Here is a 20,267-nt window from a genome sequence, read left to right on the forward strand (position 1 = left end):
TATAATAACCATAATTAAATTATTTCTCATTTTTCCCATATTTATTTTAGTAATAATATAATTACATAAGTCATATTACTTATAGATCTTTTAAGATAATTGTAGACAAACAAATCATATATTATTCAATTAATTGAGTAATACTTTTGCACTAATCTTATAATCAAATAAATGTACACGTTCAATATTAGAATTTTTTATAATTTCATCTTTATTTTTATTATCTCAATATATAATAAAAAAATTATCCATGCATCGCACTGGTAATTGGACAATTATTTGTTATAATTCAAGCAAGGAAAACATTATAAAACATAATCAATCCAACCAATTTCATCAATTGCGCTATATAATATTCAATGTTATAATTTATATAATTGTATATCGATACAAATATTCTTAAAATATTATAACAAATTCACTCTGTGCGTTAATTCACTCCAACGGGCGAAAATACTAGTTAAGATAAAGATAATAATTAAGAATAAAAAATAAAAGGGAATAAAAAGGGATTAAACTTTGCATCAAAATCCATTTTCTAGTTATTGATGAATGTAAGGATTTGTCCGAATCGTGTCATTGTCGTCCATACCTCTTGAGCTCTTGCCTCTTAGTTACTGCCCTTAGGAGGTAAAGGGGCAAACCAACCCTTCAAGAATCGAAAATCGATCAAGCAAAACAGAGATCTCGAAATTCAAATACTGAAATGCCGAAAACGTCATTACTCCTGAAATCTTTGTGGTGGTTTCAACTCGTCGTTGCACTTCAATTCTCGTCTTCAGTTATAGCTATCAGGTAATTGGAAAAGAAAGCATCGTTTGGTTGATTAACGTTAACTAATTTCTTTAGTATTTCATATTCAATTTTTTTGAATTGTTGTAATCTTACTTTATTGAAATTTATACTGAACAAGAACCATAGTTAAAATTCTACCTTTCTGATTTTTGACGATTCATATAAAATTACAGTAGATTGTGGATTGTTTTCGATTTGCATTTTTGTTTTATTGAAGTTTATGCTTAACAAGAACCATAATCATTAGTTTTTAATGTAAAGTCCCTGTGGATCTCGGAGGAAAATCATATTCGTTCATAAACACAAAAAGTTGGTAAAAATATTGACACAGATATATCCATGATTGTTTTTTGTTGCATTGTAGGAAGGATGTGAGCCTGCAAGACAATTATATTTGTAGAACAACAGTACAAGGACGATACATGATAGCTGATGATAAAGGTTGTGTTTCTTTTCTAAACCTGTGGACGATCTTTGCAATTTTGTGCATGAAAGTAATTTTTATCATAATGTGGTAATTTGTGCCAAAAACCTTGTGATCAATTAATTCCTCATCGATTTGTATGGCAAAGCACAAAGATTTACAAATTCAGACCAAAGCAAGCACTTTGGTCCGAATTGAGACTCGAGTGACAAAAAAAGTGATTTTTAAAAAAATATATTCTTTTACTGGAGCTCAGTCAAATGGAACAAAAAATTAGAGTTAAAATACCATCTATTGGGTCAAATACTTTCCAATTCTGAGCCTCTTGTAATCTTGTTGCCTCACCTCCTTATGAAGAAGCGTTGTATCCCATCATTTGTCTCTTCCTCAAGTACCTTGATCACCCATCACCTACCACCCATGCCACAGCCCATGATTGCCGTTGGAACATTTTTATTGCATCTGTAGCTTTAGTATTTGCTTTGGGGGAAGTTAATAGCTTATGCTTTGGGTTTATTAAATAGTAGAAGTTAACTATTTACTATTCTCAGGAAATTTTCAGTAGGATACGAGAATCGCCTGATGTAACTCATGTAAGATATAACAAGAAAGGGAGCAAGAAAAGAAAAGGATACCCTTGGAGTCTCTGCCCCAGATAGAAAAAAACCAAGTAAACTCTCTTTTGAATGACTCTTCAATGATCAGTAATATCAAAACAACTGGCTTATTAGCTTATATAGATTAAGGCTCATCATGACTTAGCAAACATTCTATTTGATGACTATGGATTTCTAAGCTTAACAATCCTAAAACAAGCAAGATTCTAAAATACTGAAAAGAAAAACAGGAAACTAAATAATCTATAGCCTGCCATGGAGCTTCTAGACTGCCAAAAATTTAGTGGTATTGATCAGGAAATCTACGGATATACGTAGTTTATAATACACATATTCAATGTTCTGAATTAAACTAAGATTGAGCATAAATGGACCACATCATTGATCATTCTCCCCGCAATGGAGAAAACTTGACCTCTTGTTTTCAAGTGTGTACATCTGCAGCTTCTCCACTGGGATTCTTGAATTAATATGCAACGTCTGCTTCTTAGCTGAGATTGCTGAAGAATAAGATAGGAGCCTCTAACCTCAAACTCTTGTTAATAAATTCATCCTGGACCAAAAAAAATCATTGGAATTGCCTATTATCTTCTTCAACTTTGCTGCCTTTATGTAATAACTTGAAGATTTTCCATTGTAATGGTACTGTCATCATTTGAACTCTCATTTGTGCCATCATCAACTGTACTCTTCATTATTGTTTTATAATAAAACTTTGCTGCCTTTATGTCATAACTCGAACATTTTCCATGGTAATGGTACTGTCATCATTTGAACTCTCATTTGTGCCACCATCAACTGTACTCTTCATTATTGTTTTATAATAGGGAAAATGGCTCACCCTTGAATTATAGTGATATAACACCTTTTGTCCGTCAATTATTAATGTCACTACTTTTTGCCCCTCAATTATCAGAAAAGTGGCTAAATTAACCCAAATATTAACTGAGCTGTTAAAAATAAGGGAGATATCACTGGCGCTCCACTCTGATCTCAACAAGCAGCTTTCACCTTGCAACATCTCCCTTCCCTTCATTCTCTCTCTCTCTCTCTCTCTTTCTCTTGGAGATTCAAATATTTTCAGATGATAAAACTTAGATCCAGTGCGATAGGAGTGTCAGAGGGCCACCTTCATTTCGGTGTACATGGGCGAGGAAATTGAGAGATTTGTGGTGAGTGCAAAGCTTCTCAACCACCCAGTCTTCATCCACCTCTTGAATAGATCGGCGCTGAGCACTAGCTTTGACATTGATAGGAGGATTGAGGTTTGGCACAAGCAATTGGTGGCCTAAGAGTGAAAACATTTGGAGGAACCTCAAAGGGCTTCTGATGTTGTTTTATGAAGAGAAGGAGAATTAAAGAGTAAGGAATTAGAAGTTCTAAGCGCATAAAGTCACCATTAAACAACTTGTGTATTATGCTTCTCAATCTAGGAATCAGAGGTTCTTCAACCTCAAACAAATGGTAAAATATCAAACTTGCAGTTATCTTAATTCTTAAAACACTTTTTGACAGGACTTTTCATCTTAAGAAAACCTGAATCCATTTCACTTTATTTCATGGGATACTAATAATGTCATCACTTCATCAGAATTAGAACTGAAAGTAGATATGGAACTTTTAGTGGAGTCTAGTGAGACATCTCATTGATTTTCGGCATTCAATTCCCTTTATTTATTTATTTATTTATTTATTCTGCTTAGCAAGAACTTTAATCTCATGCCTTGTTGAAGCTCCATCAAATACTTAAATTGACGGTTCATACTAACAAATTCTTGATTGATGACAAGAATTTCTTAATTTTACCTCTTCAAATCATTTGCTTTCCACTTTGAGGAATGTTAGGGAGCTTTAGAGAATGTAAAAATCTCTGGTATTCAATTATTATTCCTATTCAGTTTGAGTAATTATTATCAAAGTGCCTCTAGAAAATAAAGAAGTTCAAAAAAGGGGGAGCTTCCTTCAATCATTGTTGTTGTTCAACATATCTCTATGTACAAAAATTATATGTCAATATTTGGTTCTCTCTGATGTCTCATTGCATACTTATTAGAATATTACTATAACATTTTACCCCATTGGGTTTCATTTATAGTGGTGGAAAATTTATTTTGTATCCCTAGTGTTATTACATAATGCAAAAAATTTTCCATGTTCTATTCTGCTAAGTGCTAACTGCATGGCACTTCTTATAGCCAGTGTTTAACAATTGTAGGTCAAGTCTGTGATGCTCTGTCAGTTGATCCACAGTCTCGCTGCTGTCGTGGCAAAGGAGAACAGTTCTCTTGCCAGTGAGTTGCTCAAGTTTATGATGTGGAACACTTTTTTCATTAAGTCACCACTTCATTTCGAGCATACAAATATGCTTAAAAAGAGAACAAGATCTGATATTTCTTATTTTATTTCCCTCTTGTAGCGGCTGCAATCTGCTCTCACAATGCTGCAACTCGTATGAATTTTGTGTTGCATGCTGCCTGAATCCATCTAGGGTAATAAACTACACTAGGTTTTCTTTTCTCTATGTTTTGGTAAAGATTTTGCCGCTTATATGTTTTACAACTTATGTTGCTAAATGTGTTGCAGACACCAAAGGAACTAGCACTAAAGGTGAAGATTGCAAAGCCTATAACAGCTGGTAGGTCTCTAATTGTGTTGCACTTGAAATAGTAAACTTTTAAAGTAATGTATGGTGTTAAATGGAGTACTCCATATGTTTTTCATATATTGCAGACACAAGAGTACACATATTTATACAATAAGATATATAGTAACTAAGGTAAGGATCATAATTAAATCCCTAAGAATATGCAAGTAATCCCTAATATTATGATGAATATACTCCTACCATATATAATGTCTAACACTCCCCTCAAGTTGGAGCATAGATATTGATCATGCCCAACTTGTTACATAAGTAATCTACTTGAGATCCATTTATGGATTTTGTAAAAAGATCTCTTAATTGTTCTCCTGTCTTCACAAACCCTGTAGAGATTAAGCCTCGTTGTATCTTTTTGCGAATGAAATGGCAGTCAACTTCGATGTGCTTGGTTCGTTAATGAAAGACAGGATTGGCGGCAATATGGAGAGCCGCCTGGTTGTCACACCATAGCTTCGCAGGAATAGGAGCCTTGAATCCTATTTCATTAAGAATGTGATATATCCACAAGATTTCACAAGTTGCTTGTGCCATTGCTCTATACTCTAACTCTGCACTCGACCTTAAGACAACATTCTGCTTCTTGCTTTTCCACGAGATCAAGTTCACACCAAAGAAGACACAAAATCCGGTTGTAGATCTCCGATTCTCCTTTGACCCTACATAGTTTACATCTGCAAAGCACTCAATCTTCATATGTCTGTGATTTTTATATACAATTCCACGCCCTAGAACCCCTTTCAAGTAGTTCAAGATTTGTTCAACAACTCTCCAATGGTCAACAGTTGGAGATGCCATAAATTGATTTACAATACTGACTGAGTAAGCGATATCAGCGGTTTCAACAGGTAGTTTAGCTTACCAACCAGTCGTCTATATCTTTCTGGATCATTAAATGGCTCCCCCTCTGAGGTCAACTGTGAATTAGGGATCATTGGAGTAGTGCACGACTTAACTCCTACTCTCCTAGTTTCCCTATTTCTGTCAATAGATCAAGTACATATTTTCTTTGCGAGAGAAATATACCTTTCTTACTCCGTAGTACCTCAACACCTAGAAAATATTTTAATGTGCCAAGGTCTTTAGTCTGAAATTGACTATGAAGAAAGGTACAATACCAGCGGTTGCACTACCTGTGATGACAATGTCATCCACATAGACCACTAATAAGATAGTACCTGTTTTAGAATGCTTATAAAAAACAGAGTGTTCAGACTTCCCTTTCAACATGCCGAATCTTTCAATTGCTTGACTGAATTTCCTAAACCATGCACGAGGGCTTTGCCTTAGGCTATATAGAGATTTGCGAAGACACAAACTTTACCATACTCCCCCTGAGCAACAAACCCAGGTGGTTGCTCCATGTAGACTTCTTTGTGAAGATCACCATGTAGAAAGGCATTCTTAATGTCTAGTTGGTGTAAGGGCCAATCATACGTGGCAGCCAAAGAGATGAGCAATCTAACAAAGGTCAATTTTACAACAGGGGAGAATGTGTCAAGAGTAATCAATACCATAGGTTTGAGCATACCCTTTTGCAACAAGACGAGCCTTCCATCGAGAAGTTCCTATCTGGTACCATTAGTATTGAAGATATATTTGGTATGAAGTTCTCTAGACATAGAAGTTCCTTTTTTTTTTTTTTTTTTGAAAAAGAAGTTCCTCTTTAGAAGAATAGAAGCTGATAGATTTGTTTATTTTTCTTTGCAATAACATTATTTTATGGCTATGTGCCTATGTAGAGAACCTATGATTTAAACTTCACCACAAAAAGTAAACGACTGAAGTTTATACTTTATACTTGGCTATGAAATAAGACATTTCCCTGAATCTAATTGAATTCACTTTCACTGCAATATGTACATACATACATACATACATGTGTGTGTGTGTGTGTGTGTGTGTGTTTATTTTCTTATCTTTAGTTCTGTATGGTAATATTTGTTTGCTCTTCATAGTTACTACGGATTAGCATTAAGTAATGATGTTCAGGTAAAGTTCCGATAATAGATTTTGGTTTTTATGCACTTGGCCTTAATGTTTTAATTTATCAATTTAATGCATATAAATAATAATTAATGATATCAGTGTCCTGCAGGGTTTTACTTCTAACTGTAATAACAGATCTTCCAAAACCTTTCTTAGAAGAAGAAAAATATGTAAGAGGGAAATTTTATCAACAAAAGTATTTCCGAACACAATTTATTTTTGGTTTTTTAATTTTTTAATAATATGTTCTAATTGTGGATTGAATTATGGAGTTCTGTGCTTCTGGCTCCACACATTTTGATTGGGGTTTACACATAGATGTTGTATCTTTACATGCTTTCTGCAAGGTTGATAAATGTTGCTCATTATTTTACAGGAACGTATTCAAGTATTTTTGAGTTTTGTGCAGGCAGATGTCGTCATAATTCAGAGAGTGTGGTGAGTATCTTTTTCTTGTTTACCACTTAAGTCAGAGATTCATATGGGTGTTAGTGTGCTAGAACCATTTGCTTTCAAGTTCATTTTCTAGGTTCTAGCCAAACTAAAGGAGCAGGATACCTTTCTTATCTTATACTTTGAATGGATGATTGTTATTAGTCATTTGAATTTTAGAGAAAATGGGCAAATTTGGCTTACATAGTTTAATTGACTTGGATGGCCATCATATTGTTTAGAACTACATAATTTGGTCTCCCAAAATGAATATTCTATTATTCTAATCCTTGGATCATAGCCTACTGACGACTCATTTAATTTCAGCCTTTCTTTGGCATCATCATTTGACATCAGTCTCTTCTTGCATATATGCGAGACTTATTTATTTTATTTTACTTTAGGCAAAAGAGTTAAATAAGCTCCCTAAGTTAGTGAACTGTGAAATTAAACTCTCTAATTTTAAAAAGCTCCTTCTAACCCTTTTAAATCGGCATAAAAGGTGCAATTCTGTCCAAATATTACTTATTCAACAGGTTACCGCTGCTGTGGCTACTGGCTAACATCTGACATTCTGATGCTTATGTGGATCCAAGTATATAATTTGTTATTTATTTTTGCATTGTTTTAAAGAACATCCATTGACTTTCTTCGAAGGAGACAGTTGTGGCTGTCTGCTAAAAACTAAAAGATAGGCATGGCTGTTTTGTGTCCAGATATGGACCGGAGACAAAGGTGGCCACTGCTGCCTTCATTTCAAAGTCTTGGCTGTCTAAAAAAATTGAATTTAGTTTTTGGACATCCATCAATGATGGCTGTCTCCTTTGAAGACAGTCCGTGGCTGTTCTTAAAAAATTCGAAAAAAAAAAAACACTTGAATCAACATAAGCATCAGAACACCACGTGTCACAGTGTCAGACACATCAGCAGTAACCATAAATAACATTTGGACTCAATTGCACTGTTTTTTTTTTCAGTTAGGGGGCTCACTTGCACTATAACTTAGGGGGCTTATTTGACCCATTTTCCTTATCTTATTATTTATTGTCTTCAATTTGGTTAAATTTGTTAAATGTTTGTTTTGCAAAAAATGTTATTAATTCAGAAATAATAGTGAATGACAAAGAACTGCTAGGGGTGCTGTCACTAAGCTTAAATATTTGATATATGTTTAACCTTTTAGGTCCATGAAAATGCTTACCACAGTGAATTTCACCATTGTTTCTCCATACCATCAAATTCTTCAGGTTAGTACTTAACTTTTCTTGCTGGTTAAAAGTATAATATTTTCTGTATTCTCTTTATAATAAGGTGGCATGAAGACTCCATAGTAGCTTAGTAGGGTATTTCAGAAACCCTCTAAAAGTGTGAAGCATCCTATTCTAGCCTATACATGTTCTGTTTTTGGCTAAATAGGCTGGTTATAATTGATAATCACATTTTTGCCTTTGCTAATTGGTATCAAGGTTGGGGAAAGTGTTACTCATCTGTTTTTTATTTTGGTTATCAACATTAGTAATCAGCAAAGAGGAATAGGTATGTGCATGTGTATATATCTGAGATAAGGTTGAGAATATTGTGATAAAAATATAGAGGAATACGTATTATGTGCATGTGTATATATATGAGGAGGTGAGAGTGTGAGACTGTGAGACTCATGAGAGGAAGAAGTAAAAGCCAAGACTAGAGCCACTCTGATTGTCTGGCAAGACAAATAAAAAGGTTCTGGAAATCAGTTCTTAAACCATAACCGGTGGTTAAGGCCTGGAATAATGCTAGACTTGAGCCACGGTCATAACTATTCTGATGACAATGCAAAACCATTGTCCCTGCCAACCATCAATGCTTTCAAAATTACTAGCTGACACAATAGGAAGTTCTGTTTACCCCTTGCCAAGCACTGTCCTCATCTGTGGAGGTTTTTACTGGCATTGCCTAGAGTTTTAAGTGAGGGCACGAGACTGCAAAGAAAAAGATAAGATGCCAGGTTGGTTGTGGGTCACAATCGGATCAGGCGTTGAGCTTGCTAGATGTGAGTTGAATAAATGGCATTGGATTAGTCTGTTTGATTATGGTTCTATTGAATTAGGCCAGGTTGGCCCAAATTTTAGATCCTTTACTTTTTCTATTGGATTAGGCTATACATACTGGGAAGGGAAAAATAGCAAAGAATTGTGACCAGAAATGGGTATTGAAGCCACACAACGGTGATATATGTGTTGACCATTAATATTTTATGATGTGAGTGATGGAGGAACTAATGGCATGAAACTTGGTGAACAATGGTGGTGTTGACTGGTCAATTTTAAAAAGTGGGATAAGGACCATCAGAACCTTGAAGCAATAAGGACCCAAAAAAAAAAAAAAAATCTCCTGAAACAATAAAGGGTCAATGTGTAATGTTCCAAAGCGAAAGTTTCTCAAACTGTTTACGCATAAAATCTTAGTATGCTCAGCAGGGATTAGATATATATTTGAATTAGCTACGATTGTTCCTATGAGTTTATATAACCTTTTTTGTTTTTGTTTTAAATATGTAATATAATAGGGTCTTCTGAGAAGCCCATGGAATCAAGATTGACTGGGATTAACATCATCATTGGAAGGTTGGGAATTTAATTTATAATTCTTCTGTGGTTGGAATTGAGCTGATTCTCAGATATTGTTCATTATTCTGCATGGTGCTGGGAAAAAGGCAAGGGGAATCATGTGATTTGGTATGCAAATCAAGTGGTGAATCTTGTGTACCCAACAAACTACTGCTGCTTAATCAATGTGAAATGTAAGTTTAATATGCGCACACAATCATAGATTTGTTTCTCTTGCTCTGTTTTTATCTCTCCCCCCCTGCCACCCATCCTCTCGCTCCCACCTTGCTTGACCTGAAGAACTGAAGCTATTGAACCCATTGGACTAGTTTAATTTGTCCAATTCCTTTTAGATACAAATACTTATTTCTGGAGTCCTTCCTCAATAATGTGTGATACTGTCTAGATTCTACTGGGAAGATCTAATATCCCTGCTTCTTTGGAAATGACTAATATATGTGGGGGTTACAAAGGATTTTCTTTTATTTATTTACAGTTGATTGTTTGTGCTTAATTTTTAATCATTTTTTTCTGTTTCTCTATGGGACTTGTGTCAGTTTTCTAATCCAAGAAACCTCCCTCGGAAAGCTAGAATGACTAAAGAAAACTTGGATACTTCTTTTTAAATTATCGAGTCAACATAAATGATTAAGTTAAAATCGGGATCATATAAGATCTTTGGAATTTTTATTTTATTTATTTGCTTTTTTGTGGTCATTGCAAGAGTCTGTTATCTGTATGTATGGATATGGATTATAGCATGATCTCCATCTCATTTTGGTTATGCAGAAAAGCTCTTTGAATAAGCTATTACAGAATGACCATAATCTATTTTGATGCAGACTCGTTTTGAATTCAATTTTTTTCTCCTTTATCTTGACACCATTAAATATTTGCTTAAACCTGACTTTGTCTCCCATGAACAGGATACAGAAATACTTGAGCTGTAAAGGTGGATGCTTGGCCAGTATTGGAGCAGACCAACCTGCTGAAGTAGTTGATGATGCCCCTGAAGACATGGTATAGTACTCCTTTTGTGCTATATATTCTTGATCTCTCTTTATTATGTTGCAAATTATATGCTCCTAATCTGATCAGACAAAATATGTTTTCTTTAGAGAGATTTACAAGCAACTAGCTAATACTCATGCCACACACACAGAATTACTTCATAGAGGAAAATATAGCCTCAGCTTTAAAAAAGATTATCTGCTTCATAAAATTATTAGTAATCTGGTGTTATTTCTCATTTGTGCAAGTACTATAGAAATGCAGATTATGTATATTTTGGTCATAAATTTGATGTGGTTGGAATTATTTCAAACCCAAAATAACTGGGATTAAGTTGCACCACAAATGATGAGATTTTAATACTTCACATAGGAGTGTTCTTGATGGGGATTGACCCCTTGATCTCGTGTTAGGTGACCCTAGAGCTCATTGGCACAACCTTAAACCATCATTAATTTCATTACTTAATCCTCTTCTAACTATTATTATTGTTCTTGTTATTTGTTAATAAAGAAAGTTTCACTTTGGTCTTTCAATTCTGTAATCATTCTCAAAATTAGTCCTCAACTTTAAATGCCCAATTGAATTTTTTCTGATTTTGGAGGTAGTATCTATTTTGGTCCTTTCATTAGCTTTTAAGGTTTAAGTTCTGATATTTTTGTAAATTCATTTTATTTTAATTTTTAAATTTTTTCAAATGTAACTTAATCAATTACCGTCTTTGTAGAAAAAAAAAAATTATAAGCCAAATTTGTTTGTTTTCATTTAAAGTTGAACTAAAGACCTTTTGTTCATTGAAGGTACTCTCACCAATTAGGCTATTAAAATTACTTGTTATTCATTTGTAATACTTACTATTTTAAAGCTACCAACTAAATTTGAATACAATTAATTGTTGACCATTTATGAAATCTCCAAAATCTTACTGAGTCTTGCAATATTATTGTAATTACTACCATCACAAAAGTCTCCAAAATCCTTGATGTATGGTTATCATCCATCCACTCACTAGAAAATTTGGGCACCAATATGCAATGATATACTGCAATGTTGAATTTATGACTTTGAAAAGGTTTAAGAAATTTTTATTGGCTATAAAAATATCTATTTTGGTTAATAAAATTTGGGTGCTAAAATGCAATGTAGTAATTGCATGCAACAATCAGCATTATTAACCAAAATTCAAAACAATAAAAACAGTAGTGAATGCAGGACAATCATTCATCAAGGATTTTGTAGTGTTTGACAATAGTAGTAATTACTCTAAATGGTCAACAATTAGTTGTTTTCAAAATTAATTAGTAGCTTTAAGATATAGAGTATCAGAGTATGACAAATGAATAACAAGTAATCTTAATTGGTTTGAGTACACCTTCGATGATGAACAAGTTACAAAAGTCGGAGGATTGCATTTAGGCAATTTTAAAATCAATGATTAATTTTGAGAATGCCAATGTAGTTGGAGGACTAAAATATAATTTTATTATTATTATTATTATTAGGGTTAATTGCACTTTTGATCCCTCAATTATGTAATAATTTGACTATTTGTGTTTAACTGAGGCTTGAGGGACCAAAAGTCCAATCAATCAACTTTCACATGATAGCTCATGCAATGTGTTGTGATAAATTTTAGAATTTTCTAACATTTAGGATGCCATTGATTGGGCAGTTTCCTCGCCATTGTATTTTGCACATGTATGATTGCAGCAATAAAAGGTTACCACAATAAATTTGTCTCACTTTCTGAAGAACTCCTCATTTGGTTTTGGTGTTATATCAGAGCCATTATAGTAATTTATTGTCCACATGTCATTCTAATATGGGATATTAAGATATCATTCCTTCTGAACACGTTTTACTTTTTAGCTTCTATTAAGATTTCATATATTAGTTAGTATATATATATATATATATAATTTTTCACCATTTTTGTTCATTTTCCTTTTTTTTTTTTTGCTCAGAATTCTGGGGCATGCTTGTATACTACTTCGCAATCTGTGCTTTCTTGCAGTGGCTCACATCAGCATACAAGGAGGCTTTGCCCATGCGCATAGTACATGTTAGGTATAAAACATGGAGTAATTACTTCATTGCTTTTACATCTCCATTTATATTTTTCCAGTTTTACTAAATTTGCAATTTAACTTTTAACTTTTATCACTGCACCAGAATGAAACCATTATTAATGTTGGAATGGAAAATGAAAATAGATATTTTTGTTTGCATCAGGAAGTATACTGAACACTTGATCAAGCTAGATAGCTGAGTTATCTAATTATTGTGAAGCTTAATTAGGGCTGAAATTTGTCTGTGTATGCGGCTCTTGTAAGGGTGTGCTTGAAAGAGTGGTTGAAGCGGTGGACCACTTCAATTTCTCTCTATAAGGCGTTTGGATGAATTGCAGTTTGAGATGTTGGAATGGTGAATCACGCCAGTCGCAAAAATTTCAATTGTAGGTGTAAAGGTTTGGCATCATTTCAATCTCAATGTCACCGGTCTAATCTCATCGTTCTTCCAAACAGAGCCTAAGCATCAAGTTGAGAATAGCGGCATTTGAGTCGTAATTTTTGTTTTCCAAATGAATGGATATAACTTGTATTACCTATGTGAACCACCTCTCGCTTTTGTTCGTACAAAAAGCTTTTGATAGAAAACATGGTTAACTAATTTACATTGTATGCATCCATGCAATCGTTAATATGTAAGTTATGCCATATTTAGCCTCATACACCTTATGATATTTAATTGTATAATTGCAGAACTTTGTGTAAGACCAGAAGATGGAAATGCTTAAAAATAAAAAGAGGATTCGAAACATTCAACATGACAAATACACATTTAGCATACTAGCTGAACTATTAACTTTTCTTGACAATTTCTGACCAATTATTTCTATAATAGCATGAGAACAATCATTATTTTATAGATTATGGTCTATACAGTTGTGTGAACAAAAAATATAAAATACATTGTTTATGTACATAAAATACATTATTCGACTATTTGAGTACTAAAAAAGTATATTATTTGTTTATACATCTTGATATCCATGCAACGTTGTGGACCATGGTTCACATAAAAATTTGCCACCTGAAAAGGTCTATTACTCTACAAAAAAAAATAGTGCGTTTAATTAGGTTAAAAAAAAAAAGCCACTTTAAATCTTCAGCAGAAAAAAAAGAGTAAATTAATACAAGGTTTTGTACCAAAACTAATTTTTCTTATATCAAAATAATTTTGATTCTAGACGAAGGATTTAATATTAAAATGAATACTTTTAAAATAACACTTATCATTTTTATATCATAAACTAATACTAACCGCATTTATATATATATATTTTTAAAAAGTTAATATTTTAATGCAATAAAATAATACTTTTAAGCTTATTTGGAAATTTGAAAAATAATTTTTTTTAAATACTCATTTTTTGAAAAATGTTTTCATTTTTAGTATTTGAATGAAATTTAGAAAAATGGTTTTTAAGTGTATATACCTGGATGAAACAAGAAATACTTGAAAATATGTTCTCCAATAGAAAGAGGGCAAATATCAATTTTGGTCACACGAGTATTAGTAAAATGACAGTTTTGGTTTTTCATCGACTATTGTTTTAGTACAATTTTCATCCACAACTATTATTTTAGTGCCAAACTTCATCGCGCCGGTCATCCATCCGTTTAAAACGAGCCGTAAATAGATTTAAGTCCTTTTCAACTTAATATCCCAATTTGAGCATGAATAAAAGGATTTAAGCCCTAAAAATGATCACAATTCGTTGTTTTCCTCATCATCTTATCTTAATTTGAGGAGGAGAACTGTGAATTCTGATTGATCTTAGAACTTAAATCCTTTTATTCATGTTCAAATTGATGTCTTAAATTTTTGAAAAAAAAAATTGATGTCTTAAATGGAAATGACGAAAATACCCTTAAAACTTTAAAATTTGGCACGTTTTTAAACGGATTGGTGACCGGCGCGATGAATTTTGACACTAAAATAATAATTGTGGATGAAACTTGGTACTAAAACAATAGTCGTGGATGCAAATTGGTAGAAATTAAACATGTGGATCAAAACTGTCATTTTGATAATGTTCATGGGACTAAAATTGAAATTTTGCACAATAGAAAGATTAACTGGTGAAGATTCTGGAGATGCACATCCAATTTGCTCTAGCGGAAATACAGAAATGGATCTGGCTCATGTGGTTTGTGTTGGAGGGGCATCATGATATCCATGATTTACTGTAAGTAGTTTTTTATTTTATTTTATTTTTGGTTGTTCAGTAGAACACCATACGGGTTGGTGAAAAATAGGCCGGAACGGGTCGGCTTGTTTTTTAAACGGGTTGAGAAAATCCTAACCCGTTGGTTACGAGCTGACGGGCTAAACGGGCCAGCCCGTCAGCCCGCTTATTTATTTTTATTTTATATTATTAAAATTTATTAATTTTTGTATTTCTTATGAATTAAACCCTCAACCTCTAAATTAACAATTACCGCTGTTTCCAACTAAACACATGAATTTTTTTTTAACAAATGCTATGTATGAATATATAAATAAATAAATAAATAATTTAATTTCTTCCTTTCAAAAAAAAAAAATATAAATAAGCATATATGTATGTACATACTGTACTACTTTGTATAAATAAATATAAATAAACACATGAATCTAATGTGGATTAGTGAATGTATATAACATTTGAACAAAGCCCTTCAACAAACATATATGTTAAATATGTATGTACGTACTATGTATATATATAATATATATATATAATTTATTTAATTTATATTTAATACTAATATAATTTACTTGTAACATACTAATCAAAGTCTTATTAACAATATTTTAAAATATTAAAATACATAATTACACAACAAATTTGAGGGTAGGGGGTTGGGGTGGGTAGGAATATGGGTTGGCCCGTGTAACCCACGAGCCAACCCATATAACCCGTACTCCCACACGGGCTATACGGGCCGGGCTAGAAATTCTCTAGCCCAGCCCGTCTAAAATACGGGTTAAACGGGCCCAACCTGACGGATTGGGCCCATTTTGACAACTCTAAATAAGGAGATGCAAATGCGCTAAATGATCTCTTGAGCGTAAAATGTGAAGGGTTTAAAATAATTCATTGTTATGTTAAAATGTGCATGACATGTGCTTATTATATTTCGTAACCGGAAAAAGCAGCTGCTTGAAGTAAGAATTTAACCCATAAAGAGATGATTGCTTTTAGCCGGTATGACTCAGCTAGCCCAAAGAAAGAACCCTTGGGTTTTACAATGTCTAACTGGATTGGTGCATGTGACAATAGATTGTCGATTAGGGGATGGCGGTTCGAGATTTGATAACAGTAGCATTCTTTTTTTAATATTGAATGGTTCGATTTTAAGTTGAATGCAAAACTGTTTGGTGTGCGTGCTCGATTTTAAGTTGAACTTAAAACTGTTTGGTGTGTGCGAGAAAGAGAGCGGGGTTTGTGTAAGTAATTGGTGGTTCTTACTTAGAAAACCAATTACATTTCTAATTTTTCTTCTTCAAAGTCTTTTTGGAATTGTTCTTTTAATTGTTCAATTATAAATTTTTCTTGAAATGTGGAAAATTTTAAATATTTTATAATTTGTTTTACCAAGTCTGGATAAGGAAATCTTTTGAGTAAGTAGAATTTTTTTTACATTGTAATTTGGAATATCAATTGTGTATTCCACGAATTTTTCGTCTTTTGATTTTTCATCTAAATAATATGTTGAAAAAGTAAATTATTTCCAAAATTTCTTTCAACTTGAAAATTTTCATCGTTTCCAAAATAGTCTTGAATGAGAGTTTTTTGTCCATTTTAGAATTTTGAAAAATTTATTTGTTCTCAAAGCGGTTGTAGAATTTATTTTTCAAATTTTAGATTTATTCAAGAGTTTTGAAGCTTTACTCCTTTTTACTACTTCCAGATATGATCCTTTTTAATCTTATCAGTTCATGTTAGTTTTTATGCTTACTAATTAATCATATTTTATCTAACACCCTCACCTTTTCATCCCTAACCTACCACCGGACTTCTCCGTCTACAATCCTAACAACATCTATGAACCTTAGTTGGATACTATTTTCCCTTCGTGGTATTTCTTCCCCGAAGGTTTTCTAGACTACATGGATTGCTTCGGCTCAAACAGGATTTACGCCTTTTGGATACAGATATGCATATGATTAAAAATAAAGATAAAAACTAACATAAAGGAAGAAGATTAAGTTAGAATCATACCTCTTAATAAGTAGCAATTTGAAGAAGTAGGAGCAAAGGAATTTAGCGTGAGAATTTAGTGCGTAGGAAACAAAAGGTTTTCATTATGATGCAAAGTTTATGAAAGTTGTGAGTTGTGTTGTGTGTTCTGCAGAGAGAACATCACACATATTTATACAAGCGATAGAAGATCCTAGGATATTACAAATGTCTACTATCTATAGTGATAAATATAAGATAGAATCTTATCTTAGCTGCTATCAACTGCTTTTGTACTTACATATTTACAGATTGTAATAAAGACGAAGATAAGAGAGAATCTTATCTCATCTTTTCACAACTCAAAGATAAGTTTGATCTTATCTCTTGGAAGGGACATGCCCCTTCTCTTAGCCGTAGAGTCTTTAATTTTGTCCTAAAATTGGGTCCCCTGTAGAGTATGTGTACCAATTTTTCAAAAGTATTCGTCTTTTCAAATTTGCTCAGGCTGAATTTTTCTTCCTTTGGGTCCCAAAATTGTCTTTTTCAATCCTTTTAGTGGAAAATTCTCAAAACTCGTCTTAGGGTTTGATAATTTCACAGGATTTTTACGGTTTCTCAGTACAATAATTTTGGGAATCGACGGCAAAGGGCGAGCTCCGCTTCAAGCTCGCCATGATTTCGTCATTGAAACCTCCGTTTTCCCTCCTTGTGTTCACCCTTCTCATCGCCGTTTTCTGTTTGTCCACATCCGTCCTGGCAGAGTCGAGCAACAACCCGCTCCGATTGCCGTCGGATCAGGACGATGGTGACGTCTGCCCCGTGCTGGATCCCCCGGCTTCCTGCCCAATCAAGTGTTTCCGACCCGACTCGGTTTGCGGCGTCGATGGCGTGACCTATTGGTGCGGTTGTGCCGATGCGCATTGCAACGGCGTGCAGGTGGACAAGTTAGGGTTTTGCGATGTGGGGAATGGTGGATCGGGTCCCGTGTCGGGTCAAGCTCTGTTGCTGGTTCACATTATTTGGCTCATTTTACTTGGGATTTTCGTGCTATTTGGGTACCTCTGATTCTTTCTTTGGCTTCTCGAATTTATTGATTTTCCCATGGTTGAAAAAATCGCTAGGCGTTCCCTAGGAGCCGGGGATTATTCGGCGCCTAGGCGTTCGTGTATTTTTTTATTTTATTTTTTATTTTTTAAAATTTTTTTAAAGTATTTTTAATTTTTTAAAGATTAATAATTATAAATTATATAATACTTTAATAGTTAATACTAAAATATTAAATATTAACCTAAAAAATCTAAAGTTTGTACAATTTAGGATTATTTCGCTCAAAACGATGTTGTTTTGAGTGAAATAACCCATTAAAAAAAAAGAACAATAGTTAATCGACTGACTAAAAGGCCTAGTCGGTGCCTAGTCGATCTAGTCGACGCCTAGGCAGTCAGCGCCTAAGCGGCCTAGGCGGTGCTTTGGCGGCCTAGGCGGAGCTTAGACGGCCTAGGCGGTCGCCTAGCCGGCCAGCCGCCTAGACCACCATTTAATGTGATACGCTAGACAGTCGACCAGCGCCTAGCGCCTAGGCGGGAATTAATCGGCGCCTAGGCGGGATTTTTGCAACACTGGATTTTCCACACTATTTCAGATGAGAGGTTAGACTTACAGCTTTAATTCATATATGTATATGTCTCTTCTTCTATTCATTGTAATTTACACCTTCAGACTCAAAAAAAAAAAATCCTTTTAGTGAAAGGATTCTGATGAGGATTGTCTTGAATGTCCACCTTCATTGAATTTTAGAAGAGTTTCCCTGTGCCTTCTATATATCTGGAGTAGTCTTGGTCTTGAATGCTCAATTTTAAAAGGGAAGAAGAACTTGGATGTTATTGATGATTCACAATAAATTTTTCATTGTTCATCCTCTCTTAAAATGTTCATGGTGGCAAATTTATTTCTTGTCCATCCAAAGTCGTCGGCTAGAATTTTTGTTCGGACTATTTCCAATTGTTTTTCCACTGGTTCTTCAATTTTGAATGTCTTAATTTTGGAATTTTCTGTATTAAATTCCTGATATTCGTCATCAAAATCTTGAAATAAAACTTCCAATACATGGTGTGCTGGAATATTTCTTTCAAAATCCGGATAAAATGATTTGAAATTTATTTTGAAATTTTTCCTCACGTCTAGAATCATGGCTTCAAATGTATCAGCCATGAGGGATGGTAGATATGAAGAATAATCAACTCATGTTTGATAAGTGATGGAATAGTGACTGGGTAATCTCTGAATTTGAATGGTTTAAAATTTGGGACTGCCAAATTTGCTTTTCTAATGGCAAAATCTAATTTACAAAAGCATTCTCCCTCTTGGTTTTCTGGGCAATCGGGATATTAGCTCTAGCAAATTTTGAAAATATTATAAGACAATTCCCAAGTAGTGAAAATTCCTTTGGGTAAAATTTGGGCTATTTGGATTTGGGCTAAACAGTCTTGAAGAAGAACAAATGCCTTTAAATTTACTTCTTCAGAAGAAACAATTGGCTTTTTTAGTGGAGAGATTGGTTGAATTTTAAGTTTCTCAAGAATAAGTACATTTTTTCCTTTTGAAGGAGAAGTTAATTGTACTTGTTCTCTAAGGGTGTCTGCAAAAGTAGGTGTAGAAAATGGTAAAAATTTTCCCCGTCTCAACAGGAGTCTTTAATTTTTCTTTCTTCAGAGGAGAAGATGCTGTGCTAATTTCAGGGTCTGAAATTTCTTTGAGGAATTCTGGATCCTCAAAATCCTCCAAGTGTTTTAAATACTTTTGGTACTTGAGAACTTTTGGAGAAATATGAGAATTTTCTCTGCAATTTTCAATTACCGAGTCAATTGCTTCCTAAATATCGAAAAATCCCTTAAAATGGACGTTCCAAATTTAAGAAATAATTTAATTTCTTCAATTAAAGGTACCATTTCTTCCACTTTAAATATACTCCAGCCTTAGGACCATTGTATAAAACATAGCAGGAATAAGGTTTTTTCTGAAATTGTTTTTCGGAATAAAAATAAGCTGCTAAGGCATTTAAAATAGCAACCTTTTTGGGTTAGCTTGCCTTTCAGTAGCCAAGTTCCAAATGTTATCCAAGAGACATTTTTCCTCATCATGGAGTCTGTTTCTAAGTATTGTCTTAAATTGATTTTTCTCCGGGAATGTCTTTAATTATGTTTGATCAAATGTGAAAATTTTCTCCATGTTCAGAGTCTCGAATTTGCTGTTGAGAGTCTCAAATTTTGTGCTTAGTGTCTCAAATTTTCTGCACAACTTATAAAAGACAAATTAGTCACATAATAATTTTCTAGATAATAAATCAAAAATTTTATTATCTTTTCCTTTTATATGTTCCCATTTAATCTTGAATCCTCTATTAAGAACAAATTCTCTAAATTTTAACCATCTATTTGATGTTAATTTTCTCTCATTTTTGTGTCCGCAAATTTAACAATTGATTCACAGTCTCTGTGTGGGGGGGAGGGGGGGGGGGGGT

General features: G+C 33.6%; 1 protein-coding gene across 4 annotated transcripts; it reads left to right on the forward strand.

Annotated features, from left to right (window-relative positions):
- Positions 1-550: 550 nt before the first annotated feature.
- LOC116027785 lies at positions 551-13,349 on the forward strand. Of its 4 annotated transcripts, none has more exons than XM_031269530.1 (12): positions 551-795; positions 1,160-1,236; positions 4,052-4,127; positions 4,253-4,325; positions 4,420-4,471; positions 6,861-6,922; positions 8,100-8,163; positions 9,465-9,522; positions 9,612-9,698; positions 10,431-10,524; positions 12,480-12,582; positions 12,748-13,349. In XM_031269530.1, exons 1-11 carry the CDS (start codon positions 707-709, stop codon positions 12,570-12,572), a joined length of 825 nt encoding a protein of 274 aa, XP_031125390.1. In that variant the 5' UTR covers positions 551-706; the 3' UTR covers positions 12,573-12,582; positions 12,748-13,349. The 4 variants fall into 4 exon arrangements, with proteins under 4 accessions (XP_031125390.1, XP_031125391.1, XP_031125392.1 ...); XM_031269531.1 differs by having other exon boundaries at positions 12,805-13,349; XM_031269532.1 differs by having other exon boundaries at positions 12,814-13,349.
- The last annotated feature ends 6,918 nt before the right edge of the window (positions 13,350-20,267 follow it).

The sequence above is a fragment of the Ipomoea triloba genome, chromosome 8 (assembly GCF_003576645.1).
Source record: "Ipomoea triloba cultivar NCNSP0323 chromosome 8, ASM357664v1".
NCBI classification, from domain to species: Eukaryota; Viridiplantae; Streptophyta; class Magnoliopsida; order Solanales; family Convolvulaceae; genus Ipomoea; species Ipomoea triloba.